This window comes from Ixodes scapularis, unplaced genomic scaffold, assembly GCF_016920785.2.
Source record: "Ixodes scapularis isolate PalLabHiFi unplaced genomic scaffold, ASM1692078v2 PGA_scaffold11__112_contigs__length_91849675, whole genome shotgun sequence".
NCBI lineage: Eukaryota > Metazoa > Arthropoda > Arachnida > Ixodida > Ixodidae > Ixodes > Ixodes scapularis.
In genome coordinates this window covers 11,349,308-11,361,628 of record NW_024609837.1, presented here as the reverse complement: position 1 = coordinate 11,361,628, position 12,321 = coordinate 11,349,308, and the positions used below count along the sequence as shown (strand labels likewise).

General features: G+C 49.8%; 1 protein-coding gene across 7 annotated transcripts in view; it reads left to right on the top strand.

Annotated features, from left to right (window-relative positions):
- Positions 1–12,321, top strand: part of LOC8043619 (la-related protein 4) — a 76,609-nt gene that overhangs the window by 49,906 nt on the left and 14,382 nt on the right. For 2 of the 7 annotated variants that reach the window (XM_040499878.2, XM_029974535.4), the window contains 6 exons: positions 3,527–3,904; positions 5,330–5,433; positions 5,989–6,153; positions 8,196–8,501; positions 10,278–10,415; positions 11,782–11,927. In XM_040499878.2, the coding sequence (XP_040355812.1) occupies positions 3,527–3,904; positions 5,330–5,433; positions 5,989–6,153; positions 8,196–8,501; positions 10,278–10,415; positions 11,782–11,927 (1,237 nt within the window). Of the gene's footprint in view, positions 1–222; positions 649–3,526; positions 3,905–5,329; positions 5,434–5,988; positions 6,154–8,195; positions 8,502–10,253; positions 10,416–11,781; positions 11,928–12,321 lie in introns of those variants that run through there. The other 5 variants (XM_029974536.4, XM_029974533.4, XM_040499879.2 and 2 more) reach the window with 4 other exon arrangements.

Below are 12,321 nucleotides of genomic sequence, written 5' to 3'. Positions count from 1 at the left end.
AGGGCGCTGCTCCAATTCAAGGACGCCAGTGGCGTTCGGTTATTCCATTTCGTCTGCTTCCGTTGCGTCTGACGTCAACGCTGGGACCGGCGGCGTCGCTCGGGTTGGGTAAACGACCGCGGCGGGTTGAAAAACGCGCGTTGATCACATGATCATCTCTGCTCGTTGGCGTCATCGTCGCCGCCGCCAGTGGCGCCGCTTTCGCTGCTCGCGTTATTTTTTTTTTTCTTTGCTGCCACGTCGGATGGCCGACTCCCCGTAGCGTACGGAGTGTTCGTGTCCGCGATGCGACGTCCGAAGGAGCGGCGGCGAGGAGCTGCCACCAGCGCTCGTGCTCGGCGTTCGGGGGGGAGCCATTTTGCGCTGGCCGTGTGTTGTTTCGCTGGGCCCGTGGCGTCGTCCTTCGCTCGACTCGCACCGGGGAGTACGGCCGCGGCGCCGAAGAAGACCAAGTAGGACGCCTCCCGACGTCGTCGTTCGGCGATGTCGGCCGCTGCGAAACGACTGCCTCCCCGCCGTCGCTGGCGGCCGAGCGGCCGCCGAGGTGGTGCCTTCCGTCGTCTCGTCGCGAGGAGCCGGCCCTGAAATTTCGACCTCCGCGACTTGCCGTGGCGGGCTTCGTGGTCTGGCCCTCGTGGGCCTTCGCAGGTAACGTGAAACCGGGGAGGAAGGGCAGCCAGAAAGGAAAAAAAAAAAAAGCCAACATAAAGTTGGGAAACGAACAATAACGGCATTCTTGGTCGTAGGCATCGCTCCTTGGGCGAAAGGATGCCCGGTTTGCAGACGGCGCCAGTTTCTGCGATTTGAGACTTTGTTTTTTTGAACTTTTCGGTCGTCGGTTATCGGAACGATTTCGTTCTTGGTTCGTCGTCTGCGATGGCGATCCGGTGTGGTTAGGCACGGTCAGCGAGCTTTGCTTGTGATCGGAAAGACATCGGCAGACCTCAAAATGGACGCGTGTTTATGCACGGGACACTTTTTTTTTTGTCGATCTCTTTGTTTTTTTGTTTTTATTTTGGCGCCGTTTGTAAGGGCGATTGCAAATGTCGTCAAGGTTGGTAGTGCGTTTGCTGCGACTGGCGCTTGAACCCTAGTATTTTTTTTAATTTGTTTATGCCTGGTAGTTTGTTACTTTTTCTGCAGTTCCCGCATTTTCGTCGCAGCCGGCAAAGAAACTAGTTCAGGGTATGGTTTTGAATCGCGTTTTGTGAATGATAACAGCGGTATTTTGTCTTCAGGGCGTGTGCGACTTTTTTTCTTTCCTTTTTCTTTTTTTGGCGAAACGCGATTGCGGGCACAGTGTTGCCCGCTCGGCGGCGCGGCGCGTATGCCTTTGAGGAAAATGTAGGCGACGCTTTATTTTTATTTTTTCAATTTCCGCGAAAGGTCGTCGGTCGGAAACCGACCCTCGAAATGCTAGAAGTGTTTTTTTTTTTTTTTTCTTCTCAACTCTTAGGTTATCGTCTTGATTAGAGAAATTCTTGAGTGACGCGACTGACGTAATTTGTCCCCGGATTTCGTAATGTTTCGGGTAAACGGTAAAGTCGTGAAACGGGTGGTGACTTTTTTTCGACGTAATTGCGATGTTGACATTCCCGTAATTTCTTGAGATATTTTCAGATAGATAATTTTGCTAAGTTAGCCAAGCACCAGAGAACGTTCTCCGAGTGTGGTTACACAGATTGCAAGCAAACGTCTGCAACAGGAACTTTATATATATATATATATATATATATATATTGTTCATACAATGCTGCATGCCATGATAGGGAGACAAGTTCCCAAATTAATAAAAAGGCATATATATATATGCCTTTTTATTAATTTGGGAACTTGTCTCCCTATCATGGCATGCAGCCTTGTATGAACAATCTGCTTTGTAAAAACAAGTACTTGTGAGTTGTATAGTAAAACGACAAAATTGCCCTTAATTGAATAAAGATCTTTCGTAACAGTCGGAATCTGGAAACATTCAATGTTCTAATGCTCAAGACAAGAAAGGGGATGCTAGCTTTTGCGTGTGTGTGGGCTTAAAAGTTTCTTTAACAAAATTTAACGATGTAAAAGTATAAAGTTTTCCTCAGTCTTCTTTCAGTTTGGAAAGGGTGTCTACTGTCAGAAACCCACAGTGCTCCCTCGTCCAAAGTGTTTGCAAAGTGCCCAGAAGGACTTTGTTTTCAACTTTTGGGGGAAGGAGGTTTCTGGGGTAGAGGATTCCATACACAGTCTTCGTCGTCTGCTTTCCAGGTCCAAGTCTGTATGACACAGACTTGGACCTGGGAAACAGACGACGAAGACTGTCCTAGAGCTTGTTCAGAGATAGCAGTCCGGGGTGGGAGGGCGATAACGGGCCAAAATTTCTGGATGCTCAATTTCTGTGAGGAGGGCTAATCTCTTGTAGACAGACGGCAGAGCGTGAAGCTCAGTCGGTGTGATGTCACATTTTATGAGTACATTGAGCTGCTTCTCGGGCAACTATCTCTCAGCGTGGGAATGAGGCTCTGGGGTGCACATAGCTGAAGCATGCACCCAGATACACGTTTGTGTGTGTGCGCACGTGCGTGTGTTTGTGGAGAACGGTTTTGGGGACAGCTGTAGCATTTTTACCCGATGTGCAATCGGAATGTAGTTCTGGCCCATTTATCGTGTTATGAGTAGGGGTAATATTGCTTTTGTTTTGTAAAAGATAGCCACTGACGAAACTTTAGGTCATTTGTGGCTTTAAACTTGTGTGTCTGATACGTTTTGGCACACTTTACTAAGATTTTTTTCTTGCATACCTATGACTGGTACACTGTTTACAGAAAATCTGCGTTTGTCGACACCAGGTGCGGTCACTGTGCGTGCGCAGGAGCCAGACTCGCATCTGTGCATGCGCCTTGATAATAGTGTCAACCGCGACGCCGTGACGTGAGGGCTGCATGTTGGTGTATAACTTCGCTATGTTTAAGAGTCTAGCTGATGCTGGAAGCGTGTTCCTTAGAGTGGTGCTTTCACTACACTAACATGTGTGCACGGTACAAGCATGGCCCTCGCTCTAACTTCTGCGTCTCTTGCACTTGATGTGGCGCAGACAGTAGTACACATAAATCGCAACCCGCAAAAAATGTTTGCCTGCCCTCTGTATTGTACGCAAACATGGGGAAGTTTTTCGGGGGGGACAGTTCGGGTGTAAAATTCTGCCTTTGTCAGTATTGGTGAACACAACACCACACCACAAAAAAGAAAGAATGCAAACGATTGCCTCTCGAAACACACGAGTAAAGAAACCATCCTTTTCCGACTCAGACTGAGACTTTAGAGAATCAATGTGTCGTTTTTGCTTCCCGCAGTCTCGGGGTTCTGTTATGTCTAGTAGTATACACCATTTTGGACGCACTCCGACTTTCTGTTCAGTATTGTGTCCGAGCAAAAAAGTGCTGTAGTTTCTTTCGCACTAACAGTGTCCCGCGGCGCAGACAGCCTGCGTCCAAACCACCCGTTAGCGCGATGCCAGTGTCTCAACACCTCCCTCCTCTATGCGCAGGAGGCGGGGTGGTTGATGGGCGAGGAGGAGGGATGGCGGGAGAGGACAGCCCCGGAGGGGGACAGGTAGCGGCGGAGAGGGTCCCCCCACTGGATGGTGGGACCCCCCAGCAGGCCGCCATGCCCCACCCCGGTCAGACTCCGGCCGGCAACAGTTCCCCAGGGGCTGCCGAGCAGGCGGATGTTCCCCTGGCGGAGCTGCGCATGATGCTGATGCAGCAGCTGGAGTACTACTTCTCCCGGGAGAACCTGGCCAACGACACGTACCTGCTGTCCCAGATGGACAGCGACCAGTACGTCCCCATCGGCACGGTGGCCAACTTCAACCAGATCAAGAGGCTCACCAAGAACCTCAGCCTCATCGTGGACGTGCTCAGGGGTGGGTGGCACTAAAGGCGGCTTTACCCAGTTTGATTTTGCTCGAGGGTGTTGCAGTCCCTCGTAACTGCTTACGCCGAGAGAAGGCGCAATCTGTCAACCCTGGAACTGCGTGTAACTAACCTGCACAGGCTGCCATTAACTTGCAAATCCTTTTTGTGCTTTGAGTTGCTCCCTCTTAAGGGGGGACACTACCCAGAAAAAACAATTTCTGCAAAAAAAAGTTAATTTTAAAAAATGTCATATTTACATCCACCAACATCTAGAGAGTATTCCCAGAAAGTTTCATTAGTTTACACTGCATAGTTAATTTTTTATAAATTATTTTCGGTCCACTGATGCTAAACAAAAGGTAGAGGTTGGAGCACTTTGAACGCATTTTTCTCCATTCCACTTTTTGGCATAAATTTCACTTTAGGAAAACTATCATTTTGTTATTATGCAACTTGGATTCATTTTTATGAATTTTTCTGGGGTGAAATTTTAAGGGGAAGATAACTATGAGCTTGTATTTTTTATTTTTGTCATTTTTCATGCTCAAGAACTAAAAGTTTGGACAAAGGATGGAAATTTAAAAAACTGTATGTATTTATGTGGCTTTTTTGTCATGAAAGATGGTATGACATAGAAATATAGCTCCATAGTTATCTGCTTTGAACTCTCCCAATGCAATATAACACATGAAAACAACAAATTTATAGGTAATTTCAAAACGATAGTTTTCCTAAGCAGACACGCCCACTTTCGTCTTTGAACGTTTGCAATTTTTTTTGTACTTCACCCAGGTTAACAAAAATTGGCAGAAATGTTCTCAACATCAACAGAAACAAGCAGTGTAAATATAATTTAAATCCGACAAGTGGTTCAAAAATTTACTCTTTTGGGTAGTGTCCCCCCTTAAGGATCTCTGCTTAACCCGCTGGCCCCACCTGTCTGCACTCCTGGCCAGTGCCGGAGGTTTTGCACTATTTGCTAGAGAGGAATAGTTGTTTGAAACTTTGTCAGGGGCTGCCCGTAACCTTGTCGAGACTCTTTTGAGCCCACGACGTAAAATTGGGGCTCAAAAAGAAATGTCCACCGGTCGAAAGGGTTTCGAGGCTACCTGAAGCAGGGGACGTGTGAGCGCGGAAAACGGGCGTCATACAGCGGTTTCCGTAGCAACAACGTCGCTTCCTCGCTGTTTTCAGCTCTGGCCGGTTTAAAATAGGCTGCACGGTGTGACTAGTACGCCTCACGGCGAGCGCCTTACGGCGCCCACTTTCGCCTCTGTGTCTCTCCTGCTTTAGAGGTCACCAATGTGCTGTCTCGTCCTGAGCAGCCGAGTTCAATTGCAACGCGATCGGTCACAATCGATTGCACATGTGTTGTGTATGCTGGCCTTCAGTCGATTTGGATGTCATGTCAGTGTGCACGTTCTCCCACGCAGAGTCTCCAAACGTCCAGGTAGACGAGGCGGGTGAGAAGGTGCGTCCGAACCACAAGCGGTGTGTCCTCATCCTTCGAGAAATCCCCGAGAGCACTCCCGTCAAGGTGAGTCCTTGCCGGGTGAAAACGGAAACTGGACGTTGTGCGTTTGGACGGTTGTGGCGACTGGAAGTTTAGTCAAAGGACTACCGCTGCTAACCGAATAGGGGGGGCGTGTCTTTAATGCGTGTTGAACAACGATTACACAACCTCGCACCAGTACAGTCTAAGACGGAAAAGTGGAGTTGAAATTCAGTTATGACCCTTGTGTTCGGCGGTCTGAGCTTTCGCTCCATTTGCTCCGAACTGCTGAAACCGAACGCACTTCGCTTTCACAACAAAATGCTGTGTGGATGAAACTTGTAAGCAATTTTTAGGTTGGGTCTGCCACTGTGCGTGGAGGCAGCATAATCTGGTCAACTTAACTCTGCGCGGAATTTCTCCAATAATAGTTGGTGTATTGCAACAAATTGTTTGTTGTTTTTTTTTCTTTGGTGGGACGTGAACTTTTGTGAGGAGGCTGTCGAGAGGTTGCTTTGGTGAATGGGATGCGAGATCGTTGACCCCTCTTGTGGGCATCCTTTTACCCATCTCCTTGAACCTTCCTCGCCCATGTTGCAGGACATAGAGTCCCTGTTTGAAGGGGAGAAGTGCCCCCAGTTCCTGAGCTGCGAGTTCGCCCACAACAGCAGCTGGTACGTCACCTTCGAGTCCGACGAAGACGCTCAGCTGGCGTACCGGTACCTCCGAGAGGAGGTGCGTTCCTTCCAGGGGAAACCCATTATGGTGAGTCCGTTTGTTCGCTCACTCAGACTTTGTGCGCCCCGGTTCATCCTGTAGTATCGAGCAGTGCTACTGAACTACCTACGCTCAGTTTGCCCCCAAGCGGACAGCGTGGTGGATCCTACATGCCCGTTACACAAGTTGTATGTCCGTCTGTGTCACATGATCACTCTTCCATCCACACCCACGTGGAGAGAAAGGGTGGTCAGGTGAGGAAAGGGAGACGGTTGATCGGTTCGACGAGCACATAGCTCCTCCCACCTTACATCAGGTTAATAACAAAGTATGCGGTGTGGCCAACTCCCGGGGAATTGCGACCCTCTGGTTTTTGAGGAATTGTTTCGTGTCCTAAGGATCTTTGGTACACTCTGTTGTGAATGGTGGCTGGTCGGTTTCGAGGTGTTTGTCTTGTGCCGTCGAGAGGGCACTCTTTGGAGTAGTCTGAAGAATTCTGGGGAAGTTGTGTAACCTGGAAGGGTCGTTACGGCCAGTCACTTTACTAGTTGGCCAGGTGCTGCCTGGTGTGTCTGTCGTCCACTTTACCATCTGGTTAGTGGTTCGGCAGGGGCCATATGGAAGTTGCCAAGGTGCCGTATTAACTATGAGACCCAACCAGTCCCTTGCAGTGTGTCCTTTGCCCAGTTGCCTCATTCTGGATAAAACTTGGCGCACATTGCTTTAATGTTTTGCCACCATAATCATAGTTAATCACACTTCATATTGCTGCCATTATGGCAGTCTCGCGGCTCATATTGTCTAGCGGTGCAAAGAGATAGAAACACCGTCAAGGAAACATCGGAGGTCGATGCTACCCGTGATGCGTTCTTGTGAACACCCTCCGCACCAGCAGCAAGTCTCCTCCTTTGTTCAGTGGGGGAGGCGTGTGCATTGAGCGGAGGAACAGCAATGTCTCGCGACAGGCGGCTCTGGGGAGCGGGACACATCCTTTGGCTATTTCGGGTGTGCCCTGGTGTCTTGAGTCGCCACAGAAGTCTCTGGGGAAATGTAGTATTGCACCAGCATCGAGCATGCCTGTATGATGTGTAGCGTGTCCGAAGCTTAGGCTGAAGTATGGGGTTTTTTGGGAGCTGAAAACGAAGTGCTCTTCTGCTTTGCTTTTACTTAGGTTGGGACGAGTTCTTGCCAAGTTATAATCTTGTGCACTCTGATAGCAAACATTTTTTCTTACTGCGTGCAACTGTGTACGATGGAATCTCTCAATAGCAATGACTGATAATAGGACGTACAGTCAACTCAATAATTGGAAGCTCACAGGAGCATGAAAAAGTTGATTTTTGCTTGCCTCTGCTAACGGGGTCGTGTAATATGCCGCCGACGAAGCTGCACAGTATCAACTATGCTCTGCGAAATGCGAACCTTTTTTGGAGTGTGAGTGCCTTCAGCGGCTTCTTTGCTGCATCCACTCCGTGTCAGTGGCACTGGGCCACTAGGCACGGAGAGCGACGTCACCATTCCTACACCCAACTCTTGCACAATTTTACATTCTGAAAGCGGTCTACAGACCTCAGCATGTCTGTTGACGTCAACATATTCTCTGGGCAGAACATCTCGTAGGGAACTCTTTAAACTAAGCTTTGTTGGCCGTACGCACCGCGCTCACTTCTGTAACTTCTATAGGAACAATGCCATGTTGCTTGCACCCACGCACACAGTTGATAAAAGCGATAAAGTGCGCATGAGTGCGACATAACTTTGGTCAGCATGATTGCGAGGCTTTTACATGCTCCCAGACTCTGCAGAATTCTGGAGCATGTAAAGAAAATTCCTAGAATTAACCAGACCCAGAGATTGCACTTGGATTTACCGTGCATGTGTAATTGTCGAAAATCAGAATAAGAAGACTTAATTATTGGGAGTCTGTAGCAAAACAAAGTTGAAGCATTCCTGTAATACTGGTTTACAGGCATCATCCGAGATGTGTCAAGTTTCTTTTTCCGGAAAACTCTTTTTACTTTCGGGGGGGGTGCGGGTTTTAGCATATGGGCAGCCCCACAGAGTTGGACGGTCCTCCCCCCACCCCGCAGGCGCGCATCAAGGCGAAGCCCATCTCCAGGGCGTCATTCCTTCCCCCCTACAAGAATGGGCTGCGCCACCACCAGCCCCTGGCCCCCCACCTACTAGGGGAGGCTCCCCCCGTTCCCCGGGGGGTGGTTCCCCAGCCTGTCCAGCCCGCCCAGCCCAGCCAGCCCTCCCAGGCCCAGCCGCATCACTCGCAGGGGGGGCCGGCCAACAGCGTGCCCCAGGGGCCCGCCCACACGGGGGCCCAGGCCACCGCCGCACCCGCCGCGGCGGCCCCGCAGGGACACCAGTTCTACCAGGGACCCCTGCAGGTAGCTGCTGCCAAAAGCTGTGTTTATTTTTTTTATTTTTTTTTTTTTTATTGGGCATTAGGTTGAAGTTGGTTCTGTGTGTACCATGCTTTCCGGACTAGTTCGACTTGACGAGTTTTGTGATTGACAGGGTGTGTTTATTCGCAGACTACCGTAATATCCAGAGAGATGCCCCACCTTGAAAGATAGCCCATCCCCTATTTTTAGCATGATTTGCTATTTCTGTGTTTCAAGAATGCCGAAAGATGGCCCAGTTCTAGTAATTGCAGGGCCCTGGCTACCTTGGTAGAAGTGGCGTTACTTGGTTCAGACAAGACGGAACATTAATTACTGGGAAGGACAGACTTGGTTCAGACAAGAGCGAACATTAATGACTGGGAAGGACAGTCAGCTGTCTTTGGTTTCGTCCCTGCAATCACGAGTTTAGCGGATTTCCAAGTGTAAAACTAGCATTTTTACAGCGAAGCTGTCATGAGCTAGGATCTGGGAAAAAATGTGTCCGTGGATGTTGACACAGAACTCCCCATTGGTCGTGGCAAGTATAAATAAATGAAAATAAAAAAAGGGGGGGGGGGGGGGCCTACCAGGGTGAGTCATCCGTCCGTGGCATTTTTAGATAGTGAGGTCCTCATCCCTGTTGTCTCTACGCATCGTCCAAGAGGTCGTCCTCGAAGTCATTGAGGTCGTCCTTTAGGTGTTGTCCTTGAGGTCGTTTTCTAGACGTTGTCCTAGAGGTCATCCTCCGGGCATCGTCCGAGAGGTCGTCCTAGACGTAAAAATAACCTTTACGCTGGTCCTCCATCTTTCTGTGAAGTGGAAAGGGCCTACAATTTAACTTTTTTTTTTTTGATCGCACACCGAAAGTTAGCCCAATTAGCTATCCTCAGAAGTGCCATTTGTGTGGGTTTCGTCACCGCAACCGTCCAGCACCCTAGGTATCTGCGGAGGAGGCTCCCCCACTGGCTTCCCCCGCTCGTAAGCAGGTGCGACATGAAACTGACCGGGTTTGAGCATCGTTGGAGCCCCACGCAGGCTCCTGTGCCCGGGGCTCCTGGTTTAACCTCTCGGGACAGGTTTTATTCTCTCGCACACATCTCGGGAGAATGCACGTGATGGACTCCCGACATGTGTGCTCCTCTAGACGACCTCTGTGTTGGATCGGTACTGTGGGTGGGCTTCCAAATTGCGGTACAGCTGCCTGTAGCAAGGGCAGTTCGCAGGTGCTCCTCCGGACAGTACGAGCTGCAGCGTTCGATCCAGACTTGGGGCACATTCTGGCCCTTGGTCCGCGGCTTTTTCGAACATTGTAGCATATTGTCTGCAAGGGTTCCTGGGTCGAAAACTTGCATCCCTTTACCTATAACATAGTGAGGAAGTGCTCGGGGCGCATGCGAATGAAACTTTTTTCTAGAACGCGTCGCAGCATTTGCCATGCTTTGTGCCCTCACCTACAGAGTACCTTGCACCATGATCTCGAGCCAGTTTCTCTATTTAGACCTTTGCTATATTTTTTATGTTCTTGACATATTTATACAACTGTCGAGGTTTACTACACTTTTTTCCTCTGTTGTCGCGAAAGCAAAGTTAGGGTAAGCTTGTAGTTTGGGCAGATGCGTTTAGGTATGTTGTAATCTTTTTTTTTTTTTTTTTTCTTGCGGGGGGGAGTGCCTTGGCTTGCGAGCCGCGCGTCTGTTGCGAAGACACCTAGCCTGATCCCAGCCCCGTCCTCCTCTCCCCCCCCTCCCTCCTGAGTGGGCTGTGGTGTGTGACCCGCAGGTGAACTACAGCCCCGCGGGGGCCGGCGCCGGCGCCGCAGCTGCCGCCCAGGGGGGCCAGGTGTACCCCCCGTTCTACCCGCCAGCTATGCTGCAGACCTGGACCCCCGCCACGCCCACCTGCTTCGACCTGGGCACGGTGAGGACCATTCCCTCGCTCCTCCGTTTCACTTTAGTATTTGCGGCTTTATGTGCTGAAAGTTTATGAAGCCCTGTGCTATGAACTTGGATTTATCATTTTCATGTGCCTTTATTATAAAAATAGTCATTTGCAAATCTTTTTAAATGGAAAAAAACAATCCGGCATACTTTTTTTTTTTTTCTTTTTATAGTAACTGGGAACAGGTATTCCAGTATGTATTTCGCGAGAAAAATATGTGGTTATCAGCACCATTTTTCATTGGTGGATTCATTGAGCTGATTCCATAAAATGCTATGCTTTACTTTGTTCTGGGGGTATGGTACCTCATAAAATTTGTTCACAAAGCTGAAACTTTGCATGTCCTGCCTCTATAGGGCTACAAACACCACCTGCGAATATCACGCCGATTGAGTGGGCGGTTTCCCGACCGAGGTGCCCGCAATCTGATGGAGGCTTATTGCGGAGAAGACGCCGTGGTAACAGAGCTTTCGGTTGCGCGTCAAAAGATCCCCAGGTGGTCGAAATTAATCCTCAGTCCTCCGCTGGGGCGTGCCATATGCCCATCGTTGGTTTGGCACGTAAAACCCCCAAATTTTGAGTGGGCGGTTCAAAAATTGAGGTTTCCCAGGTAGTGTCCCATGTGAAGCCAGACTGGAGCTGATGCTACGAGTCATCTGAGCAGATTGAACGTTGCGTGCGTGTCACGTGACCTCCAGGAAACGTTTATAGTGAGGAATCGGCTGGGGTGGTATCGGGGAGTGCTCTGTACGATGGTCTTGCTTTCTATTTCTAGTTGCGGGACTAGTGTACACTTCATTTGACGTAGGAAAATTATGTGCCCGGACGACCCGACGGAGTCCTTTAGAAGAAGCCGGTATGTCAGGTTCACTCGTTGACTGCAGCTAACTGGAAAATTTAACGATGCGACACCGAGTGGTGCTGCCCGTTCTTACAAATGCGGCAACGAGTGGTCTGCAGGAAGCAGGCGTCTTGGACCGTCTCCTTCGGGACATTTGCACCACACGTCTCTTGCATTCTCTCTACGGTGGTTGTACTCGTAACGAATGTGTTCTGTCGGTGGTCACAGTCGGTTTGCACAACGTTTGTCGGCCAATAGAGTGCACCGTATCCTACGACTTTTCTGCATGCTTGCCCCTATTGTTAACGATGCATGAAACAAGCTCTTCTGTGCGGTCGTGACCAAATCGAGGTAACGCTGCTGCTCTGACAGTCTTGCTTGTAGATGCTGGGGGTATGCCACAAAGTACGGAACCCCCGGAATGGAAATTCGTAGGGCGGACGAACTTGTATTGGGACCGGGTCGTCGTGGGCGAGTTCGAGCTCCCTTCTGTGATCTCTGCAGGTGTTCTCCATGAATGGCCTGGCCCCGCAAGCGACCTACAAGCCCCTGAATGGCACGGGAGGCACGGGCCGCCACGGGTTCCCCGTCCTCTGGCAGGGGGGTGGCGGTGGCGGCCGCTCGTCCAAGTCTTCCTACATGCGCCAGGGGTGAGCTTCTCCCGCCACCCAACTACCGATAATGTCGCGCTTCTTTCCCCTAACCTTTTAGAGCGAAGCTGTTGTGCACTAGGGTCTGCGAATAAATGTGTCCGTGGATGTTGGCAGAAAACTCCCCAGTGGTCGTGGCAACTTATAAAAGCGATTTTGTCTTCCTCTGTCGAGGACAGTTTTAATATTTCTAGAGGATGGAAAGCGTTTCTTCTGATTCCAGTTAAAGCTTCAGATGGTAGCTGGCAGCCACGATTTTAAGCGCCGAGCGTAGCTTCTTTGCTTTCTCTGGTTCTATCCCACCCTCTGTCCCTTGTGATTTTCTTAGGTTTAATATAGGCTAGGTTTTGTTTGAAGTCCGTTCGAACCTGATTGCTTGTAGTCTTGGTTTGAG